General features: G+C 37.4%; 2 protein-coding genes and 1 pseudogene across 4 annotated transcripts; 2 read left to right on the top strand and 1 right to left on the bottom strand.

Moving 5' to 3' along the window:
- Positions 1 to 292: 292 nt before the first annotated feature.
- On the bottom strand, positions 293 to 9,743 carry LOC306868262 (protein VAC14 homolog). 2 transcript variants are annotated; one of them, XM_079414356.1, is made up of 19 exons: positions 9,115 to 9,743; positions 8,593 to 8,743; positions 8,283 to 8,450; positions 7,993 to 8,055; positions 7,796 to 7,903; positions 7,090 to 7,199; positions 6,860 to 6,981; positions 6,646 to 6,783; positions 6,350 to 6,493; positions 3,813 to 3,876; positions 3,449 to 3,593; positions 3,294 to 3,359; positions 3,066 to 3,213; positions 2,825 to 2,957; positions 2,516 to 2,690; positions 2,287 to 2,405; positions 1,336 to 1,415; positions 1,106 to 1,256; positions 293 to 1,025 (listed from the first exon to the last, which is right to left on the bottom strand). In XM_079414356.1, the coding sequence occupies exons 1-19, from the start codon at positions 9,216 to 9,218 to the stop codon at positions 869 to 871; spliced, it is 2,346 nt and encodes a 781-aa protein (XP_079270482.1). In that variant the 5' UTR covers positions 9,219 to 9,743; the 3' UTR covers positions 293 to 868. The 2 variants fall into 2 exon arrangements, with proteins under 2 accessions (XP_079270482.1, XP_079270483.1); XM_079414357.1 differs by having other exon boundaries at positions 300 to 1,025; positions 3,099 to 3,213; positions 9,115 to 9,717.
- A 1,199-nt stretch (positions 9,744 to 10,942) lies between these two features.
- LOC306868365 (pancreatic secretory granule membrane major glycoprotein GP2-like) lies at positions 10,943 to 13,292 on the top strand (annotated as a pseudogene). Its single transcript has 6 exons — positions 10,943 to 11,143; positions 11,226 to 11,389; positions 11,816 to 12,058; positions 12,722 to 12,905; positions 12,984 to 13,089; positions 13,129 to 13,292. The product of its transcript is annotated as a pancreatic secretory granule membrane major glycoprotein GP2-like (transcript).
- Positions 13,293 to 13,580: 288 nt separating this feature from the next.
- On the top strand, positions 13,581 to 24,388 carry LOC306868458 (matrix metalloproteinase-15-like). The gene is made up of 10 exons (XM_079414632.1): positions 13,581 to 14,359; positions 15,423 to 15,571; positions 16,313 to 16,435; positions 16,540 to 16,844; positions 17,069 to 17,230; positions 18,434 to 18,702; positions 18,956 to 19,094; positions 20,084 to 20,231; positions 21,028 to 21,143; positions 21,484 to 24,388. Exons 1-10 carry the CDS (start codon positions 14,243 to 14,245, stop codon positions 21,909 to 21,911), a joined length of 1,956 nt encoding a protein of 651 aa, XP_079270758.1. The 5' UTR covers positions 13,581 to 14,242; the 3' UTR covers positions 21,912 to 24,388.
- Positions 24,389 to 24,712: the final 324 nt, after the last annotated feature.

Here is a 24,712-nt window from a genome sequence, read left to right on the forward strand (position 1 = left end):
ACTAACGAGGAGTAAGGAGAAAGAATTTTAGGAATGTTAAAAATGTAACTGTGAATGCTATATAAACGCTATTTGTGACTTTAGATTTTAATTTTGAGCCATTTGTAGCTAAATTCGGTCAATTAAAGAGAATCGTCTAGCTATTTTCGGTGATAAATTAAGCGTTTTTTCTCAGCCACAGCCAAGACGTGTTCTTAGTGAAAGTAATACAATAGCGCCACCTGCTGGATTGTAAAAAGTGAGATTCTGGGATTCACATGCTGCATGTGATTCAAGAAAACCAACAAAAACTACATAATGATGATGGTCCACTTTATTGTAACTTTGTCTTCACATTACAGAGAAATGGCTTGCATGTACATAAGGAAAAACAACAAGCAGACTCCTAAGGGAATGCTGAGGAAACAGTGAATATTGTAGGTGGTTTGTGTGAGAGATAAAATCGCAATACAAAAACAATACAAATGTCCATTAAAGACTCATTTACAGTACTTGTCATGAGAAGACAATGTTTTAGATAAAAAATCCTAATAAACATCCAGGACTACGTGCAAGGTGTTCTGTACAAATGGTTTGCGAGGGTTATATTAAACCAGTCAGTTGGGAATGATATAACCATTGGCCCTTAATCTGTAACAGATGACCTAGTCCAATTATGTCCAAGTGTGTATATACATCAATTCCAGCACCTGAATATAAAGCACTTCACGTAGCATAAAAAATAAAGCACGCTGAAGTCCCTCATGCTTATAGTAGCTCGAATACATTAAAAACTGAATAAGGAGACAGGTAGATGCCCACTACAGGTCCTGCTGAGGTTCCAGTCTTTTCAGACAAAGGCTGTGTAATCTCATCCTGTATGTGACCTTTACAACTTCCTGTCTGGGTGCTCAGTGCGTCCCGCCCTCTGATGCCTCACCTCCAGGTGTTTGCTCTGGACTCTGTCGAAGTGCTGGAGCAGTTCACAGTAGTCGATGTGTGGCTGGGCTAATCGTTTGTCTTTGACGGGTGCCTTTGGGTCTTGCCTGAAAAATAAAGCAGTTGAGAATAGGCCGACTATCCAGTCTAAATGATGTCAGACTGTTTAGAGAGCATGAGAACTTACACGGTCCTCAAGAGTTCAGGGTTTGGCACACAGCTGAGCCGATGTGAGAGCAGCTGGAAAGCCTGACTCTGAGGAAGCAACATCAGCAAGCCGTACAGAGCCTTGATGAGATATGGGTTATGCTCCACATCCAGAAGCTGCAGACGAAGGTCTGCAAAGAGAATGAGTGTAAGTGTGGAGAGCTGAAAACGATACTCAACAGTTTTCTGTGGTGGATGAATGGGACTCACAGGTGAAGATGGGGCTCTCGATTAGCTGCACAAGTTTATCCACCTCCATGAGGAAGTCCACAGTTACCTCCAGATCTCCACTGATCAGCTCAAATCAAGATGTTTTTGTCTTTTTTTTTTTTATATATATATTTTTACAGTTCAGGCACATTTTGATCAATTAAACTAAATTACTTCTACAGTAGTTTGTGATTACTCAAAGATTTTTTTGTAACTATTTTACACATTAAATTACACAGACAATTTTAAGCTCGTTAAAAAAGTCATACAAATATTTTAAATTTAATATTAAAAAATACATTTCAGTACAAAATTTCTATGATTTTCTCTGCTTCTACATAACGATTTAAAAGAAATTTCCAGATATTTCTGCACATTCCATGAATGTAGGTAGTGTATTTTTTATACAGTGTATTAAAAAATGTAGTTTTTTTCCGATTATATACACTACTCTTCAAAAGTTTGGGGTCTGAAAGATTTTTTTTATATATATTTTAAAGAAATAAACACTATTTAGCAAAGACAAATTAGTTATTATTTAATTATAAATAGTTACAAAATATTTCTATTTCAAATAAACGCTATTTATTTACTTATCAATGTATCAATGATTCCACAAAAATATTAAGCAGCACGACTTTTTTCAACAACGATAAGAAATTTTTCTTGAGCAGCAAATCAAAAGTATTAAAATGATTTCTGAAAGATCATTTGACACTGAAGAATGGAGTAATGATGCTGAAAATTCAGCTTTGTCATCACAGAAATAATTTACATTTTAAAATATATTACAATAGAAAACAGCTATTTTATTTATATATAGTAATATTTTTAATCAAATTAAATGTTACAGACCCCAAACTTTTGTGTGTGTGTAGGAACTAGCAACTAGCATACAGAATATTGAGTCTGAAACCGAGTGATACATTATAAACTTTATAGCAAGGATACAATTTCTGGATGAGGTCGTAGGCATGCCGATAGTTCTGTGTCAAGAAGCAAAGCGACACAGTGGCCACTGGATTGTGACACCAAGAGCGATAGAGGCAGCAGAAAAGAGCACAGCTTTCCTGATGGGTAAAAAGTAGACACATAAACAGTGATAAAGAGCACAGATGCAAAACCTTGAGTAGAAACAATCATCTGTTTTAAAGATCCCATGCTTCAAAGCAGATGTCACCTGTGTGCGCAAGTCCTTGAGCTGGTTCCGCAGCTGGAAGAGTTCAGCTGAGGTAAGCAGAATTGTGTTAAGTGTCTGCACCATGGTGGAGGCAAACTTCAGATCTTCCTCCTTGAGTAAGATGTCCGCCATAGAGTGAAATATGTTCTCCGCATGCAGGAGGAGGCACAGCTGCCTGTTGAGAAGTGGACGAAACTTACTGACAAAATCTGTTGAATCTCTACTCAGATTTACAGATGTTTCTACTTGGACTACAATTTTCCTGTTTTGAGGAACCAGTCTTCATTAAAGGAGCTAGGATGGTTTTACCTGATAATGAAAGCCCCTCTCATTTCTAGAAGCTTCCTCTCTAAACTGAAGCGCTTGAGCAAATTAATCATGAACTTGTAGAAGTAGGAATTCATGCTGGGAGTCGATGGAGATAAATCTGTCACTTTTGATCCTGTCAAATAAAAAGCACTTGTTTGATTTCATGTTCACAGCATTCTGTTAACAATCTTCTTTTCTGGTATATAAACAGATATAAAGAAGACCAGGAAATGTTACCCACCAACCACCACTGGCTGCCCATCTCTGACCCCACCTGGAATATGAAGCTCTGTTTTGTTATCCAAGTTGTCGCACAACCCAGATGCATCCGTCTGACCAGCAGGTGATGAAGCAATTTCTGCCAAAACCTCCAAATCTTTTAAAATCACCTAGGAGAGAGATTTGTTCTTTAAAATTGCTGCGTCTGGTAGATCAGCACTGAGATGATTGGGAAAATATGATGGCTTACTTCATCAGATTCATCTGATAGGGTCTTCAGTAACATGGGGAACAAACTATCTGTGTGCTTGAACATCTGCCATGGGGATACAGTGGAACGAAACACGTTTAGCATTGTACTTTTTAGCATTGAAGCTGCATATTTAAAATACCATCTATAGAAACCTTGCGAGGGGTCTTGATGTACAGATGGTACAACCACTTCAACACAGCGATGCGAGTCATCATTCCGGTGGATGAATCGTGTAAATGTCTGTCCAGTACTTGCACTATGCCATCCAGATCCAGGGTTAAAGCAGACCTGTCAGAACTACACAGAACAGAGTAAATCAGAGATCCTGTACAAATCCTTAAATAGCTTACGATCTTTGAACTAGACACTTAATAATTAGACATTTAGTAACAGCTAAAGGTTGAATCTTCTACTTACAATTAATGTTCATTAATGAGTTATTTTACTGTGTTTAGTGTGTAACATCAGCAAACAGAAAGACAAAGTGTTGTTGTGTCAGTGACTGTCAAAACGTACCTTGCTGGAGTGAAGAAGGAGATGTTGCTGAAACCTACTGACTCCTGAGACTCATTTAGGGAATCTATAACCAAAAACAGAGATATAAAATCAAAGCAGGCATATGTAAAATTTAAAATGAGTGTATTTAATTTTAATACTATTGGGAATAGATTTGTTTTGTAACAATGTTTACCGTCTATATTGAGCAGTTTAACAATTTTTTGATGAATACAAGAATGCATTTTTTTAGGGAAAAAAATCATACTGACCACAAACATTTGAACGTTAGTGTGAATAAGCAAGATATTTAAAAAATGTGCAAAAGGAAAAAAGTGTGGATGCATTGGCCGGGAATCGAACCCGGGCCTCCCGCGTGGCAGGCGAGAATTCTACCACTGAACCACCAATGCGTTCCTAAAAGCTAAATGTCGCCCCCTGGATTCTAGCTAAACGGCCCTAAACCGTTTCCCATTCATTCTCAATGGTAGTGCTAAACCACTACGGATGCAATATTCTTTCGGTCGCTATCGCTCTCGTGGCGCTCTTCCGTGTTTCGGCACCGCGTGAAGTTTGAATTCGCAGAAGAAGAAAAAATTAAAAAATGTGAAAATGTAATAAAATTCAATGAGTTTAATCTTAAAACAATAAGAACTATCTGTCAATGAGTTATCAACTTAAATTAAGGTCACTTTTTTGCCAAATGGCAGATATTAGTTCTTGTTTTAATCACAAAATCACTTCAAACAAGACTTTGTATTTCATGTCATTTTGTATCTCCAGTAAATGTATCTTTATTTAAGAATCCTTAAGGCATTTGCACTGGAAAACAAGACAAAAATACCGATGAAGAAAATCACTTTTGTTTTGCAGCACGATCTGATATTTCCATATTATAGTGTCTGGAGTTTTTCAGTGAGTTTTTGTAAAATGAATTTAAAAATTATGAATATCTGTTGAAAGTTGTATTTTCAAACTGAAGTTAATAAAACTCACTGTGTTTCTCTCCAGTGTTTGTACTGGACCACAAGCGTGGAGTCCACTGACTCACACCTATTAAACACCGTGGGAAGAAGGACATTCTCAGGAGTATGCAGCAATGGTCCTCTCTGGAGGATCCATCTCAATTCCTCTACTGATCCAAACCGCATTCAACCACAAAACTGCACATTTCACAGTATGTCAAGCACCTGGCCAAACTACTGAACACCAGTTCTTCATTAAACAACTCCAGAGAAATGTCTTTAAAGCGGGTAGTAAAACAACCAGTGTGCCAGTGGTAACAATGAACCCTGCGGATGTAAACCCACCAGCACCTGCTCTGATCACACTGCTAACTCACGAGACTATTGAGACAATTGTATTATGGAGCTGCAGCAGCAACTTGAGCAGGAGAAGAAGAAACAAACAAAGACTTGTCTTGCTTGTGGACAGCCAAAGATGGTTTCTCTATCCACTTTTTTCTTAATCAGCAAGGCCCTGTCAGGTACTTCTACTGTTCCACAAAGGTTTTTAATGCTTATAGTGATGAAGGACTAACAAACCCTGGAATGTCATTCCAAGACGTTATGGAAATGTAGTTCTTTGAGAGTGAACTTGAGGACACAAAGAAACGGGTGGAGGAGAAAGGACAGCAAAAATGCAAAAAGCCTGAGACTGGACACGTTGGTCGGTTGTGGAGATTTTGGAAAATGGAACTGAAGCAGGGTCCAAACAGTCCTCACATACACACAGGCTTTCCTATGGTGTTGCAAAAAAATGTTTATTCCCCTCCATTTACCCAACCTCAGGGAATTCAGAAAGAGATGACCAGGAGAGAGTTTAAAGAGTCTGCATTTTACCAGATGGAAAATAAATATTTCTTTAATATTTTGGCCCTTAAAAATATTTAACTCATGTATATACTGTACAGTTTGATTTGTTTATTTTTCAGTGTGAGATTGTAATATGTTTATATTGTCAGAAATTTATTTGTCTACTTCATTATTTTGGATCAATATTTACTAATCTTGTTAGTAAATATCAAAATTTACTATTTACTAAAAAAGTGCTTAAAGCATTTAATAAAAACAACTGAAATTTACAAATTGCTTCATGAGTGCCCTGTTCTACTTCATATGACTTATATATTACAGTTTCTATGGTTTCGGAAACCCCCTGGCTTCTAAAGTGAGGGCACTTTCAAACGCAGTCGCCATATTTGCTCACTAGATGGCACACTCCAATCTCTCTAACTGTCTTGCAGCTTTCCTCACTAATTACCACATTTGCTCACTAGATGGCAAACTTCAATCTCGCTAACTGTCATTTGTTCACTAGGCAGCACAGTTCACTCAAACGATTTTATCACTTTTCTCCTGTTGAAAGACAGGGGGCGATAGAGTCTTTGCAGATATGCATTGGTGGTTCAGTGGTAGAATTCTCGCCTGCCACGCGGGAGGCCCGGGTTCGATTCCCGGCCAATGCAATCACTTTTCTCTTAGCTTCCACACATTTAAATAAATGTCTCTAATTTCTCATTATAAATTTGATAAAATTAGAAAAAAATTTAAACCTACCATTCAGATCTCCCTCTTTCTTAGATGGAGTCCCATCGCCTGGAGGGGAAGATTTGATCTGTGATTCTTCATCATCTTCATCATCTTCAGGAGTCACAAGCTTCATCAGGCTATGATTACATGCACTGGCAGCCTCTTTGGTACCTGGAGATGGTTTATTGAGGAACAGTGACAACTAATACTAACAGAACAATATCAATACCTCAAAAACATTTAGCTGAATGTCATTGAACACAAAAACACTCTCAGCAAATGCATTTTATATTAGTTATATATTATATATTAGTTTAGGATACTCTTTTTGCGGTCATCATAGGAAAGGCAAGGCAGTACTGCTGTCAGTATGCCAGAGGAATACGGCAGTACCACTCTTCCAGCAAGCTGAATGAATTCTCTCATCCATGTCATCGACGTCAACTGGATGAGATCGTTAGCTGCAGAAAGACAAAATTAAAGAATTACACTACTTACCTATAAAAAGAATTATACAAAGTTTTAAATCTGACTCACTCGACTTTGATTCATCAGACACTTGACAGTGGATGACTAATATGTTAGCCATTTCCGCAAATTTGACACTGGATGGATTCTTCTTAATTTCTCTCAGGAATTCCCCCAAAACCAGCTCACACCTATTAAACAGCAGCTGTTAATGCTCTTTAAAAATTAGAAAAACAAAACTGAGAAAAGAGGAAGAGGGAGAGACTATCTCAAGTAAAGGGAAAGATAATGAGACATACATTCGCCTGATCTCTTTGCTGCTGTCTCCAAGAATCTGAAAGAGTCCGTCTAGAATTTCTGGCAGATAATCCAGGAGGTTGATATCAGGAACCGACTCCAACACGTGGATCTGGAGTCAAACCATCACAGGAAATCACAAAATGATAATGTCAACTATTATCAGTGTTGTTATTGTGAACGAAAAACAAAACTATTTGTCATTTTCGGACACTGACTAAAGGTGAAATAAAATAAAATATAAATAACAGGCAAAAAGCTAAAAATGAGAAAATTTATCTTGGAAACTGAAATAAAATAAGTAGTGTTGTCAAACGATTAATCACAATTAAATCACATCCAAAATAAAAGTTTTGTTTACATAACATGTATGTGTGTACTTTATATATTTATTATGTATGTATAAATATACACACAAAGTACATATTTTGAAAATTCTAATAATTTATTATATAAATGTATTTAATATATAAATATAACATATTTTCTGAAATATATACATGCATGTGTGTGTATTTATATATACATAATAAATATACACAATACACGCATATATTAAGTACACAAAAACTTTTATTTTGAATGTGATTAATTGCGATTAATCTTTTGACAGCACTAAAAATAAGTTGAATTTGAAGTACTAAGATTACTCAAATTAAAACTGAAATAAAAATAAATGATAGCTAAATAGAAAAGTGCTCAACTCACCCATGAGATAATGAATTGGCGGGCATACTGGTTGTTTGAGTAAATCCTCTCACGCAACAGCGGGACAAAAGCTACTAGGTCAAATTTGTTGCTCTCTGTTACAATGTCCTTAAAATAAAAAGGACACAAGAAGTCATTATTTCATTTGATACTCTAAACTTTAACTGCAGAATCCACATTTCTCATTTCAAACTCGCCTTAAGAAGCCGATCCAGGAGCTCAGATCCACTCTTTACGTTTGGATCAGGATCTGCAGCGAGCTGTAAAGAACAAATCACTTGTAAGGAGAGTCTTAGGGACAGGAAGAGGAAACTGTAAAAGTTAGGAATGATTGTGTAATGAAACTTCCAATGAAAATTATGTTCAAAATGTCAGTATAACATGGTTAAAAGGTCTGTATTATTTAGTATGCTGTCTGCACCCTATTGAATGCTTCTTTGTTTTTCCGTTCATGCATGCATCCAGACATGATGGGGCATCAGTTTACCTTGCTAAGCCCATCAAACAGTACGTTGAAGTGGGGCAGCACTGCTCCCCTGGCAACCTTCACTATATTGTAAAGGGCCTCACAGGCGTAGTAGCGCAGACGGCTGTCAGAATCATTGAAACAGGTAAGAACCGGATCAATGAGTTCTTTAAGGTACAATCCAGAATCCTGAATAGTACAAAAGATAAGAAACATAATCAAAGCCTCCATTATTTGCTTTGGAATTTCAAGCATACTGAACATCGTGCAGCCAATATACCATTGAATAAAGTATTCAAAGGAGTACTGAGGAAGCATTTAGTACACATACTTTTCCCAGGGCAATGGAGCATGCCGCCAACCCAATGAGGCCTCCTTTTCGGCTGTGAGGGTGCTGGGAGAGCGCAAACTCTGTGGCCAGTATCTGGATGATATGTCTGATCTGTGCAGAGTTGTTCTGGGCGACGAATTCCCGTACAAGCCTGACAGAAGATTGGGAAGAAGCAGAATAAATGGTGGATAAATAAAACATAGCATTCTAATAATTAATTTCAAACACTAGCTGGACTTCAGTGCTGCTTGGACTATGGGCTACTGATCACAAGCATGACTAATGAGATCATGTGGCATGTCAGATGACCAGCTCTCCATTTGAGCAAAGCAACAACAATCAATTACTTATTACACACAGAAACTATCTATGCATGTTAAACTAAAATGTATGCATGTCAGTGGAGCAAAATGGGAGAAAACAAATCTAACAGCAGTTGCAGGCAAATGAATACCACATATTCTAATTTAAAAACAGTTCCTCGATTTAATTTATGAATACACACAACAGATTATGACTCACTTTTCAATCTCAAGAGCTGCCACCTTCCTCTTCTCGTACAGTTTGTCGTTGAGAGCTCTCACAATGTTTGGTGTCAATGGAGAAAAATCCTTTTCTGTGTTCATTTTTTTCAAAGTATTTCGAAAAACCCCTTAAAGTACGCATAAACCACAACTATGAACTGAAGCCCAGTGAATAAAGAGAAAGTCTCATTAGATGACAGTTCAGTTAGTGTGTGACTGAATAAATGTAGTAATGTTTCATCCAAGAGACTTGGCTCGCCACGCACTTGTATTGTTTACAGACAAGACGAAGCCCTAAAATGTGTTTCCACAAGCATCACTTATAAAATACCATGACCTGCTGTCTGCGACACTCCACTGAAAGCGGGGAGCAGAGGAGGATGAGAGCAGCTACTGCCAAAGCAGAATAAAAGCCCTAGCACCTCTATGAACTTAAATCATTCAGAGACGACGGTCCGAAAAACCGCTATTGCTTCTGTACAGAACGAATATTTCCTTGCGAGTGATGACAGAGGTAGATAGTAATGTTTTTCAATATCAACTATTGACCAAAGCTGCCATATGTCCCGGCTCACATGACTTCCTACAAACATCAGCGTCTGGTCAATCAATCGAGCGCCGATCAACGGATTTGTTTTGATTACTTCATACGAGTCACATGTTCTTTGAAAACATTAAAGAACAATATTAATATGCTGTTAAATGGAATTATTTCAGAATAAAACTGGCTTAATAATAGCTAAAGTGTTTATATGTGTGTTTATTTTAACATATTATTATAACGTAACGTTAACAATGTATAACAGGCGTTCATGCATGATATTTGTGGTAATGTATTTTGAAAATGTGTGCCTATTTATTTGTTGGTTTATTTATTTAAACGTCATGTCAAAGAAGTGATTGGTCATTTTAATGTGTCCATCATCAGACAACCAGAGGCAAATTAACTTAACGTTTCCTCTCTGATGTATTTATTTAATTATTATTTACTTGAATGGGCTCCATTTGACATGTAGACTAAATAGTAGGCTGCCTTAAAACTGTTATTTTCTAAAACCCCCCCCAAAAAAAAAAATCTAAAAAAAAAGATACAAATGACGCACTATCTGAAATCAAAGGTTTGTATTTTTTTCAGTATTTCAGTGTCAGATTTGAAGATTTAATTTTTCACTGTAATTTTTCTCTCACAGATGTTTCTGCATCTCGCAACGTTACTCTGTGCTCTTGGGAGTATTTCTGGTAAGGTCACATGTGATGGAAATATTTCATCTCAGTCAAGTCTTGCTATGAAAGCATTTTTTCATTCAGGTGAATGTGAGATTTCACAGTGTTCTCACCCATCTACCTGCGTTTTGTCGTAGAGGCGAACTTGTAAATGTGCAGTTGGCTACTTTGGAGATCTATGTGACCAGGGTAAAGGAGATTTAACCTTGTGGGGAAAACTGTGTAACCAGTTGAATTGCTGGTCTTAGCAAGACTGATCTCCTTGACTTTAGCTGGTTGTCAAGCATGTTCACAAAAGTCTTGAAGAGTTCTTTCTACATTTTATATTTTTGTCTAAATTAGGTTGTCTAAGTTTTGAAGTGTTCTGTCATTTTATTCCTAATATCTTAATAATAAAAAAAACAGTAAAATGACAGACTATAGGCTACCTTTGACCAATGATTTTTAAGAATTAGAATGCTTAAGTTTTGTTTTAATATGTTTTTTTCCCTTCATAAGAATGTCTTGTGAATCTGGCTCTGGTTGCTTTGCTAACTTTATGTTATGTTATTGAAATTTAACAAATTTTATATCAACGTAATATTTATTTTCAAGTTGCAACAATGAATGTGACGTGTGGCAAAGACTTCATTTCCATCCTAGTGGATGAAGAGTTCTTCAAGTACTACAATGTGGGAATAGAAGCTGTTCATTTGATTTACGCCAGCTGTCGTGCCCATTGAGAGGAGATCTCTGGATCAGCCTATTTCACAGTGCACACACCAATGGACCAGTACACTGCCTGTGGAGGCAAACCTCTGGAGGTAAAATACTATTATTATTTTTTTCCTCAAACTAAGCAAGCATCAGCATGTTCACATTACATGTCCCATCCACTCTAAACAGAAGAACATAACGCACATTGTGTACTCCTTAACACTGATGTCTGACCCACCTATCTATGGAAACATTGTGAGAGATCCAGTGGTACAGACTGAGTACAAGTGCATCTATCCGATTCCGTACATCCGTAGACTCAGCCTGGCATTTCCCATCATCTCTTTCTCCAGGTAACATACTGATTTTGAAGAAATAGTCCACCCAAAATTGAAAATTTGAAAATGTACTCGCCCTCAAGCCATCCAAGATGTAGATGGGTTTGTTTCTTCATTGGAACAGATTTGGAGAATCATTACATCACTTGTTCACTAATAATGGATCCTCTGCAGTGAATAGGTGGCATCAGAATGAGAGTCCAAACAGCTGATTATAAATGTCTCAAACTCCAGTCCATCAATTAAAATTGTGCAATAATTTAAATGGTTGTTTTGTTTCTTCACAAGACATTAATTGATGGATATCTAAATTGCTAAAACAATGAAGAAACAAACATATCTACATTATGGATTGCCAAAGGGTGAGTAAATTAAATAAAATAAAAAAATCCAAAATTATACTCAAAGCATGTGTTAAATCAGTTTGATTTGTTTTTCAAGTGAAAGAATATTCAAGGTGGATGAAGTGGATGCCAAGGTGGAGATGAGCCTATTTAAAGATCACACATACACTGAGGCTTTCACCAGCGCACCTACTATTAAGCTTGGAGATCAAATCTATGTCCAGATCCAAGTGACGGAGCCTGACGGTTTCTTCCATCTGAAAGTAAATGAGTGTTGGGCAACTCCGACTCCTCAAGCTAATGATAACTCAGGCTTTAGCCACACACTGCTTGTAAATGGGTTAGTATTGTGAATTTCATGCTTGTAAATTTTAAATAGTCTCTTTTTAAGCTCAGTTACCAATACACACTCATAGCAATTCATAGGTATTTTGTTTCTGGTGAACTGGTGACTGAAGGTGCAGAAACTTGAGTGAAATTTTGCAGGCAAAGAAGGTCCATTGCCTATTAGAAATGCATCAGGGACCACTTAAGGTTACTGTAAGTCAAATTAGCAACATTTGTGAAATTTTGGAGATGAAAAGCAATGCAGCACACATTCAAACCAAGCAGCTGTTTGTTGTTCAACAGCAAATTTGTGTAACCAACTTGAACACAAGTCAAATTTGTGTTTACCCTCAAGCAAAACTCCCGATCGCATGGATTCCAGTTTGAATGACTGGTTTTTGCCTGCAATATTTTGTCGAACAACAAAAAGTGTGAACAAACCTTTACTCGAGTCACTTCCAAACTAAGTTCCACTCAGGGCCATCCTTAGCTGATGCTGGGCCCGGTGCGAGGTAGGGAGCAGGGCCCTCTTGGTCCCTTGGTCCGTATGCCTCGTGGCCGGTGCAACCGCCCTAAGGGCCCGTAAAATAATTATGTTTGCTCTTGAGATTTGGTAGCAATAACTAAATATTTCACCTTTCAGAAATGTATTGATGTTTTTCTGATTGTCCTCAAGGTGCACAAATGACAAAACAACTTCATTTGGTAATGGTACGACACACCCTGCAGGAAGAAACGGTGAGGGGTCAACTGTCCGTTATTCGTTTGATATGTTTCGGTTTGTATATGAGCCCCACAGCTTCTACCTGCACTGCACAGTGCATCTCTGCACACCTGATGATGGAAAGTCTTGTATTCCTGTAAGCTTTTTTTTTTTTTAACCAGCTGGTTTCAGACAATTACGTGTTCCATTGTTAACCTGACCTGATTTGTTTTAGGAATGCAAAACTGTATCCAAAAGAGAGGTGGTTATGGATGGGCAGGCTCAAGGCCTGCTGTCTTATGGACCAATCAGACGAGAGTTACCAGTCGGACCTACGATAAGTATGTTTATGTAGTGTCCTACAACATTTTAATACATAGATGCCATCCTTGTTATCATGTTTGACCCATTTGTATTTTGTCTAATTTTATATCTCCTCACATTGGTCCTTCCACTGGCAGTGATTTGGACTCCGGGCATCTTCCTTTTCATCCTTATCAGTATCGCCAAAGCGGGAAATCGACGACACATGACAAATAGCTAATAAATCACATTTTCACCCAGCACACCATGGTTTGTGTTGGGTATAAAACTACCTCAAGTACACAAGCTAACTATTAGCATGTTAGCTCTGAGTGAATACTCCATGATAATGGACCCTCAGTGAACATTTTAAATGCTCTGTCAAGAAAATTTAGTTTTTGAAGTAAAATTGGCTTGAACGTGATATACAGAGAGATGCATTGATCAATCAGGGCTGCTATTTTTTTTTTCTTGAGTACTATATGAATCCCACTTTATATTACAGTACTGAATATGAACAACAGGTGGCAGTGAGAAATAAAAGTAGAAGTTACATTTGCATAACTGTTTTTTGTTCTTTTCAGTACAGCTCCCTTTATCTGCGTTTTTCATAAATACATATGGAATGTTTATTATAAAACCAAGAATGCTGTGCATAAAGGTAAACAGAAAGTGGGCAGGGAATGAACAAAGTGGGCAGGGAATGGGGTGCGGCAGCGGCTGCGTGCTGCAGATCGGCATGAGATCCTCATGAGCAGAGCTTTCATGCTCATATTTGGTGTCCCGCAACAGATTGAGGATCGTTTCGAGGACGCGCCGCCTGGTCCTCGACATTTCCAGATGGGTTTATCCAGGCGGTGCTTATATCAACACTAACAATGCAATGCAGATCTCAACAAGAAGTCTTTTTATTCAATATTTAATGTGCTGGTAGCTGCTGGTCGTGCTAATGGTATAGTTTACAAGCGTGCGCGCGCCACTGGAGACCTTTGCGAATTGTTTGCAAGGTCAAGCGAAAACTTGACGGGATAAGAAAAACGTGCATTAAGCTGGTATGTTTGTGGTCCGAGAAGAACGATGACCTTATTTTGGCGATAAAAGATTACATTCTCCCGGGTTGCGATCTAATCACGCGGTTCTTGGGGAGGAGACGGTAGTGTTCATTTCTCATTGCTGTCCCGGAGTGGAGAGATGTCAGTCCGCAGGAGCAGATCGCATCGGTCGCTGAGACCCGTTACTATGATTTTCATCCTGCTGTTTGTCAACATTGCTGAAACAACGGCAGAAGATGATGCTTTCAACGCAGAGGTTTGTACTGAAACTTTATGGAGTTTATTTGTACATATTGAGTTGTGCAATTCTGTTTGGCTACATTTTGCTTTGGTTTTCCAGGATTGGCAAAGTATGAGTTTTAGGTTTGGTTTAGAGGCCAATTCATCAAATTTAAGGAAACTTGACAAATAGTTTGAACGATTTTTTTTTGTTATTCACGCTTTTCAACTCCGTTTTAATAATATCAGGTTTACTAATAACATCGTTCACACTTTAACTTGTTGTTTGGATAATGGCTCAACTTTTTAAATAACTACCTTAACAGTTAGACATATCCCCCCAAAAAATCAAAAATTTCATTTACGTTTATATAGGTCATAAAAGCTTAGTTAAATATAATGCTGCATCAACACCAATAGTTTTTATTTTTTAAATATATTTTTGTGTGTGTAGTCTAATGACCACCCTATTGCATTAGAAAGCATAAATAACTTATTAGTTACTGGACACATAACCGGTAAATACAATAAATTAATTCTGTTTCTCTTTACAATGCTGTTTGAAAGCCATTTTACTGTTTGACATTTTTAAAATAAAAAGCATATTTAAAAGTTTATTTTTACTCCTTACAGGACCATATGGTTTCAATGTGTTTCCTGGTATTGAATCCAGTCCTATCGGTTTAGTAACCGTTTGGTAATTTCAACATCGAGAATTATAATAGGAAGTTTCTGAACATCAGATGCTGTGGATGTTTGCATCGGTCTTCATAGCCTGACCATGTGGCAGTGGTCTTGACTGAAAACACCTTCAAATATTCATATTCATATTAATATTCAATTCACATTTAAAACTTGTCTCACAAATTATTATTATTTTTTAGTTTATGTAGTTTAAGACTTATCTTAATCCAGACCTCCATAATATTTCCTGATGGATTCTAATAGAAAGTTGCATAATTAAAAAGCAGCTTGTCTATTAATGTCTTTCTGTACACTCATTTTTTCTTTCTGTTGTGTAATCCCATGGTCACAACGCTTTTTAGTAGTAGTTGTTGCAACACCTTGTCAACTCATTTTCTGTGTGTTGTTCCTTATAGTCATGGCTGAGGACGTATGGCTACCTGTCCCAGGCTAGCAGACAGATGTCCACCATGCAATCAGCCCAGATCCTCTCTAGTGCCATTAAGGACATGCAGCGCTTCTATGGCCTGGAAGTGACCGGACACATGGACTTGGCCACTCTTAAGTATGATTTCCTCTTATTCAACTGCTTGTATAACATCAAGATGATCGCAGTCTGTTTTGATTGTGTGTAAACTGAGAAAATAGAAACTGTGATACGGTGTACAGTGTAACTAGGTCATGTAACTTATCCTTACCACTTATTACTTAATAAAATTAGTAGTTTTTTAATAAGAATAATTGTATTATTAATAAAATAGTTTTTTTAATCTATTTTAAAATGTATTTAGAATTGTTGTTGTTGTTGTTGTTGTTGTTGTTGTTGTTGTTGTTGTTGTTGTTGTTGTTGTTAATAATAATAATAATAATAATATTATTATTATTAATAATATAATGTATACCAGTGTTGTTATCCTTAACTATGACAAAAACTATTAAAAATCTTTTTTCATTAATGGAAATAAAGCTGTTGTAAAATAAATGTTGCATTGGCAGCTAAGTGAGATAAAGTTTAAGTTAAAGCTGAAAAATATATAAATTAAAGCTAAATATAAAAAACCTAATTAAAAATGGTAAAAGAGCATAAAAGTAAGATTGTAATTGCCCAAAGTACAACACAATGTAGAAGGCAGCTCTCAGAGAGCAAGAAATTTCTAAACGCATACATATGTACACTCATTTTAAAATCATGTTGATAAAAATTATTTTATATATAATTATACACACACACGTACATGTTTGTGTGTATTATATTTACATGCACATACATATATTCATACTTAATTTTTTTTTTTTACATTTTCAGTGCCATGAAAAGACCTCGCTGTGGAGTGCCTGATCATTTTGAGGAGTCAACAGAGGGAGGTAATCGACGTAAGCGGTACGCACTTACTGGCCACAAATGGGATCAGGACAAGCTGACTTACAGGTGAATTAAACCTCAAAACCAGAAGAACAAATTCAGTTTACATTGTTCAAGTTAATGATCATCAATCTAATGATGAGAAAAAAAATCTTTATTTCCTGCCCAAGTATTCAGAACCACTCACCCAATGTGGGCCAGGAGCAGACCTACGAGGCTATTCGCAAAGCCTTCCAGGTTTGGGAGAAAGTAACGCCTCTGAGGTTCAAGGAGGTCCTGTATCACGAGATAAAGAATGGCAGTGAGGGGCCTGACATAATACTACTGTTTGCCTCTGGGTATCATGGCGATACGTCTCTCTTTGATGGGGAAGGAGGCTCTCTGGCACATGCTTTTTTCCCCGGTCCCGGAATGGGAGGAGACACACATTTCGACATAGATGAGCCGTGGACCTTGAACCAACAGGAGGGTTCAGGTGTGAACAATTTTCTGCAGTCTTTTTCCTACTTCAAAGTAAATTCACTTCTTTTTTTTCTTTTTTTTTTACTGTGAATTAGCTTAGCCTTAACTTTCCCACAGAGAATGTATAAATGCAGCATTTAAATGTCTTTTGTACTGTTCAGAAACAGATTTAACCCTTTGTTTTTGTTTTTTTCTTTTAGTTTAGTCATTTAATTTGCTGTTCTTGTTTGGTTGTAGGTGTTGACTTGTTTCTGGTCGCGGTTCATGAGTTGGGTCATGCGCTGGGGTTGGAGCACTCCAACAACCCTTCTGCCATCATGGCGCCTTTCTACCAGTGGATGGACACAGAAAGCTTCTCATTGACTGAAGATGATATAAATGGCATTCACCAGATCTATGGTAAGCTGGTTTGAGGTACTTCCTGTTTGTTAATCTTATGGCTTTTACACAACAGTTCAATAAACGAAAGCCTAATGAAAATCACGTTATCTAGTTTTGTTCTGCCATCGAAAATAGTTCCAAACAAAGCCACAATGGAACCGTTGCATTCATTCGTTGTCTTCATGTAAAATACAGAAGTGGTTTGTTGTTTCTAAACGAGTGAATAATTCAATAATTCACCAATAAAGTCACTTTAACTTTGTTTCTGAATGAATGGTTTTTAATTAATTGTTGACCAATTAATAAAATAATTCACTCATAAAGGCAATAACATGTTTCGTTCCTGCTTGAATCTGTGTTTTATATTGAATCGATTAACTGAGTGATTCACTCATTAAGATGTTTCATTCCTGAAGGAATCAGTGTTTTTAAATGAACCAGTTAAATGAAAGATTCAGTGATTCACTCTTAAATACAATCACATTTCGTTCCTTGTTAAATCAGTGTTTCTCATTGAATCGATTAACTGAGTGATTCACTCATTAAGATAGTCACTTGTTTCATTCCTGAATAATTTTTAATAAATCAGTTAACCGTATGATTCAATGGTTCACTCTGTTTCTGAATGAATCAATTAAATGAAGATTGAGTTTCACTTATCTGATATAATGATGTAACCTGCACAAAGAGTCACTAAAAATCCCCTCCACTAACACAGTCAAGCAACCCAGAGCGATACAAACAGTGTAATATCCCAGTTTTATTGCACTAAATAATAGCACTCTTAGAATGCCACATTAATTTTTAATGAGAGTTGTTGATTCAAATTAATTGTCAGTGTGAACGCCATTTATAAAGTCTTTTGCAGTTGTAAAATGTGCAAAATGTGTATCTGGTGCAACTGAGAGTTCTCACAATGCAGATCAGTCATTATCCAATGATTTCTTTAGGCTTTGCCACATTTATGATACAGTTGTTATCCTCACTCTGCTGTTTTATGTGCTTGAGTTTCAATCCAGTCTCACCAATGAATTTCTCAGCGTATGTGTCTTAGTTTGAGTCTGTTTTCTCCATTTGAAAGTCTTCCACTGCTGGCTGAATAAGCCTCATGGGCCTTCTGGTATTGGATGGAAAAGTGATGCATTCTGTGTCTATGCAGTATGTGTGGAAAAGAGGATGATTAGCTAAGTGTGAAAATACATTATGGTTTGGTATTTACAGGACCTCCAGAGACTGTCACCACTCAAGTACCTCCCACCACAACCCTGTTTACAACCACTGTTGAGCCGGAGCCCACCACTACAATGTCCCAACCGAAAACAACCAGACCCTCTCTACAACCCACCAGGCCTTGGGTGTCTCCGGTCCACCCCACCAGGAGGTCCCATAGACCCCAGCCCACAGCACGCTCGGACCAGGATGCACCTGACATCTGCGAGGGGAACTTTGACACAGTGACCGTCCTGAGAGGGGAGATGTTTGTGTTCAAGGTTAATAACACTGATCTGAAGTAAATGCAGTTACATTGTATAAAATGGTTCTTCATAAAAAAGCCCACTCAGAACACCTTAGTAACCATATAAATATGTGCTAAACTACTAGCAATGTATTTAGTTTGTTTTTGACCATCATTTGGATCAGGTGTTTGCAAGAAAATGGTCAAACTTTTCCGATAAGGCATAAATCTCCACACATCATTGTGGTAAGTGTTATGACTAAATGAATGTTTTTATTCTTTGTCAGGGTCGTTGGTTCTGGAGGGTTAGGAGGAACCGGGTTCTGGATAATTACCCAATGCCAATCTCCTTCTTCTGGATGGGACTTCCAGAGGACATAGATGCTGCCTATGAACGGCATGATGGGAAATTTGTGTTCTTTAAAGGTCTGAGTCATGAAATAAATGTAATAATTTAAGTGAGGTTAATACTGAAAGCAAGAAAAAAGGGGTGAAAACAAATTTATTTGTAATTGTTTTATAATAATGGAAGAAATGTTAATATACAATGATAACAGTATTTTATATTAGTGCTGTCAAATCGATTAATTGTGATTAATCACATTCAAAATAAAAGTTTATTTACATATGTGTGTGTACAGTGTATATTATATTATACCATATCTTTCTCAAATATATACATGTATGTGTGTGTATTTATATATACACATAAATATACACAGTACACATATTATGTAAATGCAAACTTTTATTTTGGATGTGAATAGTCACGATTTATCAATTTGTCAGCACAATTTTTTTTCTTTTCTTGATCCCCCCCCCCCCCTTTTTTTTTTTTTTTTTTTTGCCAGTGAAGCTGTTCATATTGTGATCCAACGTTATTTTTATGACGGTGATAGAGTATGACAGACATCTTTAAAAATGAAAAAAGCACCAAAATCTTTTAAAATTTCCCAGATATCAATCTACTTCTCCTTTTAAACATCTGTTCCTCTTGCTGTAACAGCATCTTGGAGTCAAATTATGTCACTTGTAAAAAAGAGGAAAGGAGGAAAGTCTGGCAGCATCTCAGGACTTCGCCTGCATTGCGTCAGCTTCAGCTCCAGATGCTGACTGCTCGGTTTTAATTTTGAGAGAAGAAACCTGGAAAATTTGCAGCAGGGCATGTGTAGTAGAAAGAGATACAGTTATTGTTTTGTTGTTTATGCAGATTGTGAGATTTCAGGTTTCATTTGTGCATTTGTTTGAGGGGAACTTTGCTTTCATGCAACAAAACATCATCTGTGCGATCTCAGTAATTGAATAGAGGTCTCTGTGATATCATCTCTCAGCCATGCAACCCCTCCCATTCAAGTCTTTCCATCTAATGTGGCTTTTTGTAAATTGCCTCTTTGTATTTTGTATTACTCCCACAGGAAGTAAATACTGGCTTTTCAGAGAAGCAGACGTAGAGCCCGGATACCCTCAGGACTTGTTTCGTTATGGTCAAGGCATGCCTGACAGAGTGGACACAGCAGTGTGGTGGGAACCATCTGGCTATACATACTTCTTCAGAGGAGACAGGTAAACATGCTGAGGCCCTTGTGGAAAACTCACCCTCCACTTGTTAAAAAAACCTGTAGGAGTTTATTTTGTCTGAAGACATTTTGGTAACAAAATGTTGGTAACAAAACAGTTGATAGTTACAACAGTTGATAGTTGATAGAAGTCAATGGCTACCGTCAACTGGTTGCCAACATTTTTTGTAACATCATCTTTTGTGTGCAACAGAAGATACTCATAGGGTTTGAAACAAGTGGAGAGTGAGTAAATGATGACGGATTTTTCATTTTTGGGTGAATTAGTCCTTTAAATTAAAGGATAGTTAACTTAAAAAAGGAAAAGTTGTATCCACATATTACTCAAACAAACATTTCACCTAAAAGAAAATGTCCATTTTTATTTTTCCCATTTTTACCAGAAATTGCTTTGCAGTATATTTTCAAACATAGCCCCTTCAAAAAGTATTATAAATATATAATGGCTATGTAATGGAGGAAAAGTTTAATTATATACACATTTAAAAAAAAAATTCCATTATGATATTAAGAATTAAGACTGTCATATGAATAATATATCAAATATAATAATTTATTACGATTAAATCACAAATTAAAATGCCTAAAACAAACTTGATTTTTTTTGGAAGCAAAATATAATTTCTTGTTTCTCTATTTTTATTAAGTTCTGTAAAATCTATGACTTGTTGTTTTTTTTAATGAATCAACAAAAAAAAAGGCACAACTGTGAACTGCTCCTTTACGTATCAGCATAGACATAGAATTAAAGTATTATTTTCCATTACTGCTTTCTCCTGAAGATATTGGCGGTTTAGTGAAGAATCCCGTACCGTGGATAAAGATTACCCTAAACCAATGAGCGTGTGGGGATCCATTCCTGGCTCCCCGAAAGGGGCCTTCCTCAGCGATGATGGAGGTGAGTTAGGCGGGGGGGGGGGTGCTGCCCGAGAAAATGTCACAGCTGAATGCATGAAAAAAGAGAGACAAGTCCATTAATCCAAAGCTAAGAGGGGAAAATGTTATCTCATTGCTAAAAAACTGGGGCGCAATAAGAGCTTTGACTTGAAAACGTTCTGCTCTCGCTCTCACTAATTTCATGCCATAGTTCATGATCGTCTTTGGCACGTCTTTTTATAGCCGTGGAATTCAGAGTCTGGCTAGAATCTCGTTTGATCAAGCATTTGCCGATGATTACATGGAATTATTAGTCACTAGTGTATTTATATACACTAACATTCTAACTCTTTTCCACACAGCGTACACTTACTTCTACAAAGACACCAAATACTGGAGGTTCGATAACAAGCGAATGAAGCTTGACGCTGGATACCCGCGATCCATTTTAAACGATTTCATGGGCTGTCGGGTGCACTTTGACGCAGGAACGGACGTGAAACCCGACCATCGATCGCCAGAGACGAACGACAAGAATCAAGATCCTGACAATGAAGAAGATACAGAAAACGGAATCGATGACGAAGCAGACGAGAAAAAGGAAGTAGATGTCATTTTAAGAGTGAATGAGACTGATGAACACATCATGACTCTTATCTTGGTGACTGTGCCTTTGGTTCTGGTGCTGTGCATTCTGGGAGTCATATACATCATCATCACCACACTCCAGAGGAAAGAGACACCCAAAGTGTTAGTTCACTGCAAAAGATCCCTGCAGCAGTGGGTCTGAAAACATTCGCACACTTTCGCTACCCAATAGGCAAACCTTTCCGTGCATACGTTTTCTGAGAGACACACACCTTGTCGTTTATGGTGCTCATCCCATCGAAAACCCCGTTCCCAATGTAGAATTTGCACTTTTGATTGTGTTGTGGTCATTTTTTACGTTTACGTGTTGCGAGTGATTCGTCCGTCCGCAAGTTTTTCCTCTTGAGCCCCTTTGGTTGTACACTGTGGGAAACGTTGGATGTATGAAAACAAGCTCAGATCAGCACATTTCTTTCACATCCTCTGCTAACTGGCCTCAATAATGGAGGAAACCGCAAACTCTGTGGCGAGGCTTTGCAGAAAGCGCAGAGTAAAAGTAAAGTCAGGCTTAATAAATTGTCTTACGCACATTTAGCAGGGTTTATAGTCTCTTCCCCGTGGAGCCTTGCCTGACTTGCATTGCACAGATGTTGCTGATTTTGGACTTTATGGCGAGAAAAAGAGGGGGATGGGGGCTTGTAGCCTGCCAGCATTTCCTCTGCCTGAGTTCCACTGAGCGTGCCAAAGACGAGGAGGAGGGAGGAAAGGCGATTCGAGGCGTGGCCATACTGTCACCGTGACCTACATTAGCGTACCCCTACTTATTTCTCCCCCCTCAAAGTTTGTCTTCCTGTGAGACTTTCCTTTGTTTTCCCCACCGTACTTCCAGTCTCCCACAGTTGTGAAGTTTTTGTTTTTGAGAGGCATTCCTGGCCTCGGATTGTGTCCGTCAGTGCCTTTCAAGGCTGAATCTGTGCCTTAATAGTGCAGACCATCACCACGGTGTTGGAAATGTACTTCATAGTAGACTTTGTGCAGTTTGAGCAAAAAATGCTTTTCTTTGTTCACGTGGCCTTCAGTGTTTTAAACCTGTGTCTTTTTTGTATGTCAATATAAATGTTTGTGCTTTTTTGTAGAGCCAAATGAAAAACTCCCTTAATTTGATGTTTATTTGATTTTTGATTTGCATTTTGTATTAACAATAGAGTAAATCATGCAGGGCATGTATTGCTTTTCTTGACAGATATTATCTGGTATATAGCTTGCTCACAATAAAATGGAGTATACGGATGTAAGTATCTCTTTAAATTTTAGCTGATTGTGCACTTCCTTCGTTTTGGCTGGAGTATAATAACATTTTTAAACCGTATATACTGTAGCTTCCATTTTTCTTTTAAATCTAACCATATCAGTTACGTTATGGTAATGTTATTTTCCTGCCATTGTGCTGAAGGTGCCAGATGTAGCCGTCTACCCATTGACTCAAGTCCACCTCCAAAGTGATTCCATTTGCTGAACAAAACACATAACCAAAACTGTAGATAGTTTTTGAGAACAATCATTCTTTGTGGTGTTTTTAAGGTAGATTTTGAAAGTTTAGCATTCCACTAGCTAATTTTCCTGCATATTTAACTTACCCATACAAAAATTAACCATGGTTTGTTTGTTTTTTACTACAAAAAAAAAGGATGGTTACTATAGTTAAACCATGGTAACCACAGTTTTACAAAAGCATGGTTGAACTGTGGTTAGTGTTAGAAAACTGTGGTTACCATATACAAATGGTAGTCAGTATGCCAAAAAAACATGGTTACTACCATTTTACTATAATAAAATCATGTTCATTTTTGTAAGGGTGTAACCTCTGCAGTTGTTAAATTGTATTTAAACGTATCATACATTTTGTTTGATCTGACATTGCAAACAGTTACTCAACTACCTCTTTAGTGAACCATCTTAGCATACCACTAACCAATTAGTACCCAAAATACCCTTTCAGTGCTAGCTTAGACTTCCATTGCCACAAAGTAAGCAGTCCACTATCTTAGCAAATACCCTTCGCACATGTATGATTTTATATACTTATTATACTTTTTAGTTTGATCAGGTGTTACAAACAGCAACCACAGCCACAATGAACTAGCTTAGTGTACCGCTAACCAATTGATCCACTAGCTTAGCCTTATACGGTCATTTTTATATGATTTTGTTTGTTTAGGCATTACAAACAGCTACCCTTGGTACCCAGATAAGTGTTGAATATATACATTTTTGTATGTATATAAATAATGTTCTGCTGCTTTTTCAGGGAACCAGCTTAACACACCGCTAGTCAGTTAGCCTGCAAGTTTAGCCTGTACCCTAAATGTTTAATTTATACATATTATAATTTTTTTGTTTGATGGAGCATTACAAACAGCTACCCCCAAAGTGGACTTAATGGTTTTCATCTTTTTTTGATTCATAGTTACAGGATCGTGTAGTTACCACATATACCAGCAGAGGCTAACTTGATCAGTAGTTGAGGCTGCAGCCATTTTTGTTCTTTTTACTTAACGTCACACCTGCCAAATAAGGGAATTGCATAATCACCACAATAAACTCCTACATTGTGCATTTTTGTTTGTCTGTTGATAAAATAAGCTTACAATTTACATTAAACCTGTAATTAGTTATATCAACAAGAGCAAACATGCAATGGCCTACATTTCTCATTTTAATTACAAAAACAAACTCATGGGAACATTCACGTCACTCTCTCCTAGAAGTATCCTGTTAGTTAGAGGATTAGATTAACTCTCTTCTGCATTTCCTCCAATCAGATTCGAGAGCAGGTGGTGACATGGCCCAGAGGGGCTTACCTGAGATCAGTTTATGGTTTGCCTGAAAATGGCTGTGGTTTGTGTCTGTAAGGCAACAGCTCGCTCTTGATCAGCTGCATTGGCCTTTCTTTTGCTGGTTCAGAGCTAATCTCATTATTGGATCTGCTGCTGTTTAGCTGCT

The sequence above is a fragment of the Barbus barbus genome (genome assembly GCF_936440315.1).
Source record: "Barbus barbus genome assembly, chromosome: 50".
NCBI classification, from domain to species: domain Eukaryota; kingdom Metazoa; phylum Chordata; class Actinopteri; order Cypriniformes; family Cyprinidae; genus Barbus; species Barbus barbus.

Excerpts from the sequence above, each read along its gene's own strand:
- LOC306868262 (XM_079414356.1), bottom strand. The coding sequence starts at position 9,218 with ATGAACACAGAAAAGGATTTTTCTCCATTGACACCAAACATTGTGAGA. Across the intron at positions 6,494-6,645 it reads CTATGATGACCGCAAAAAGA|GTACCAAAGAGGCTGCCAGT; the intron begins GTATCCTAAACT and ends AACCATCTCCAG. Across the intron at positions 3,877-6,349 it reads GAAAGAGGGAGATCTGAATG|ATTCCCTAAATGAGTCTCAG; the intron begins GTAGGTTTAAAT and ends TTTTGGTTATAG.
- LOC306868458 (XM_079414632.1), top strand. The coding sequence starts at position 14,243 with ATGTCAGTCCGCAGGAGCAGATCGCATCGGTCGCTGAGACCCGTTACT. Across the intron at positions 19,095-20,083 it reads GAAATTTGTGTTCTTTAAAG|GAAGTAAATACTGGCTTTTC; the intron begins GTCTGAGTCATG and ends TTACTCCCACAG. Across the intron at positions 21,144-21,483 it reads CTTCCTCAGCGATGATGGAG|CGTACACTTACTTCTACAAA; the intron begins GTGAGTTAGGCG and ends TTTTCCACACAG.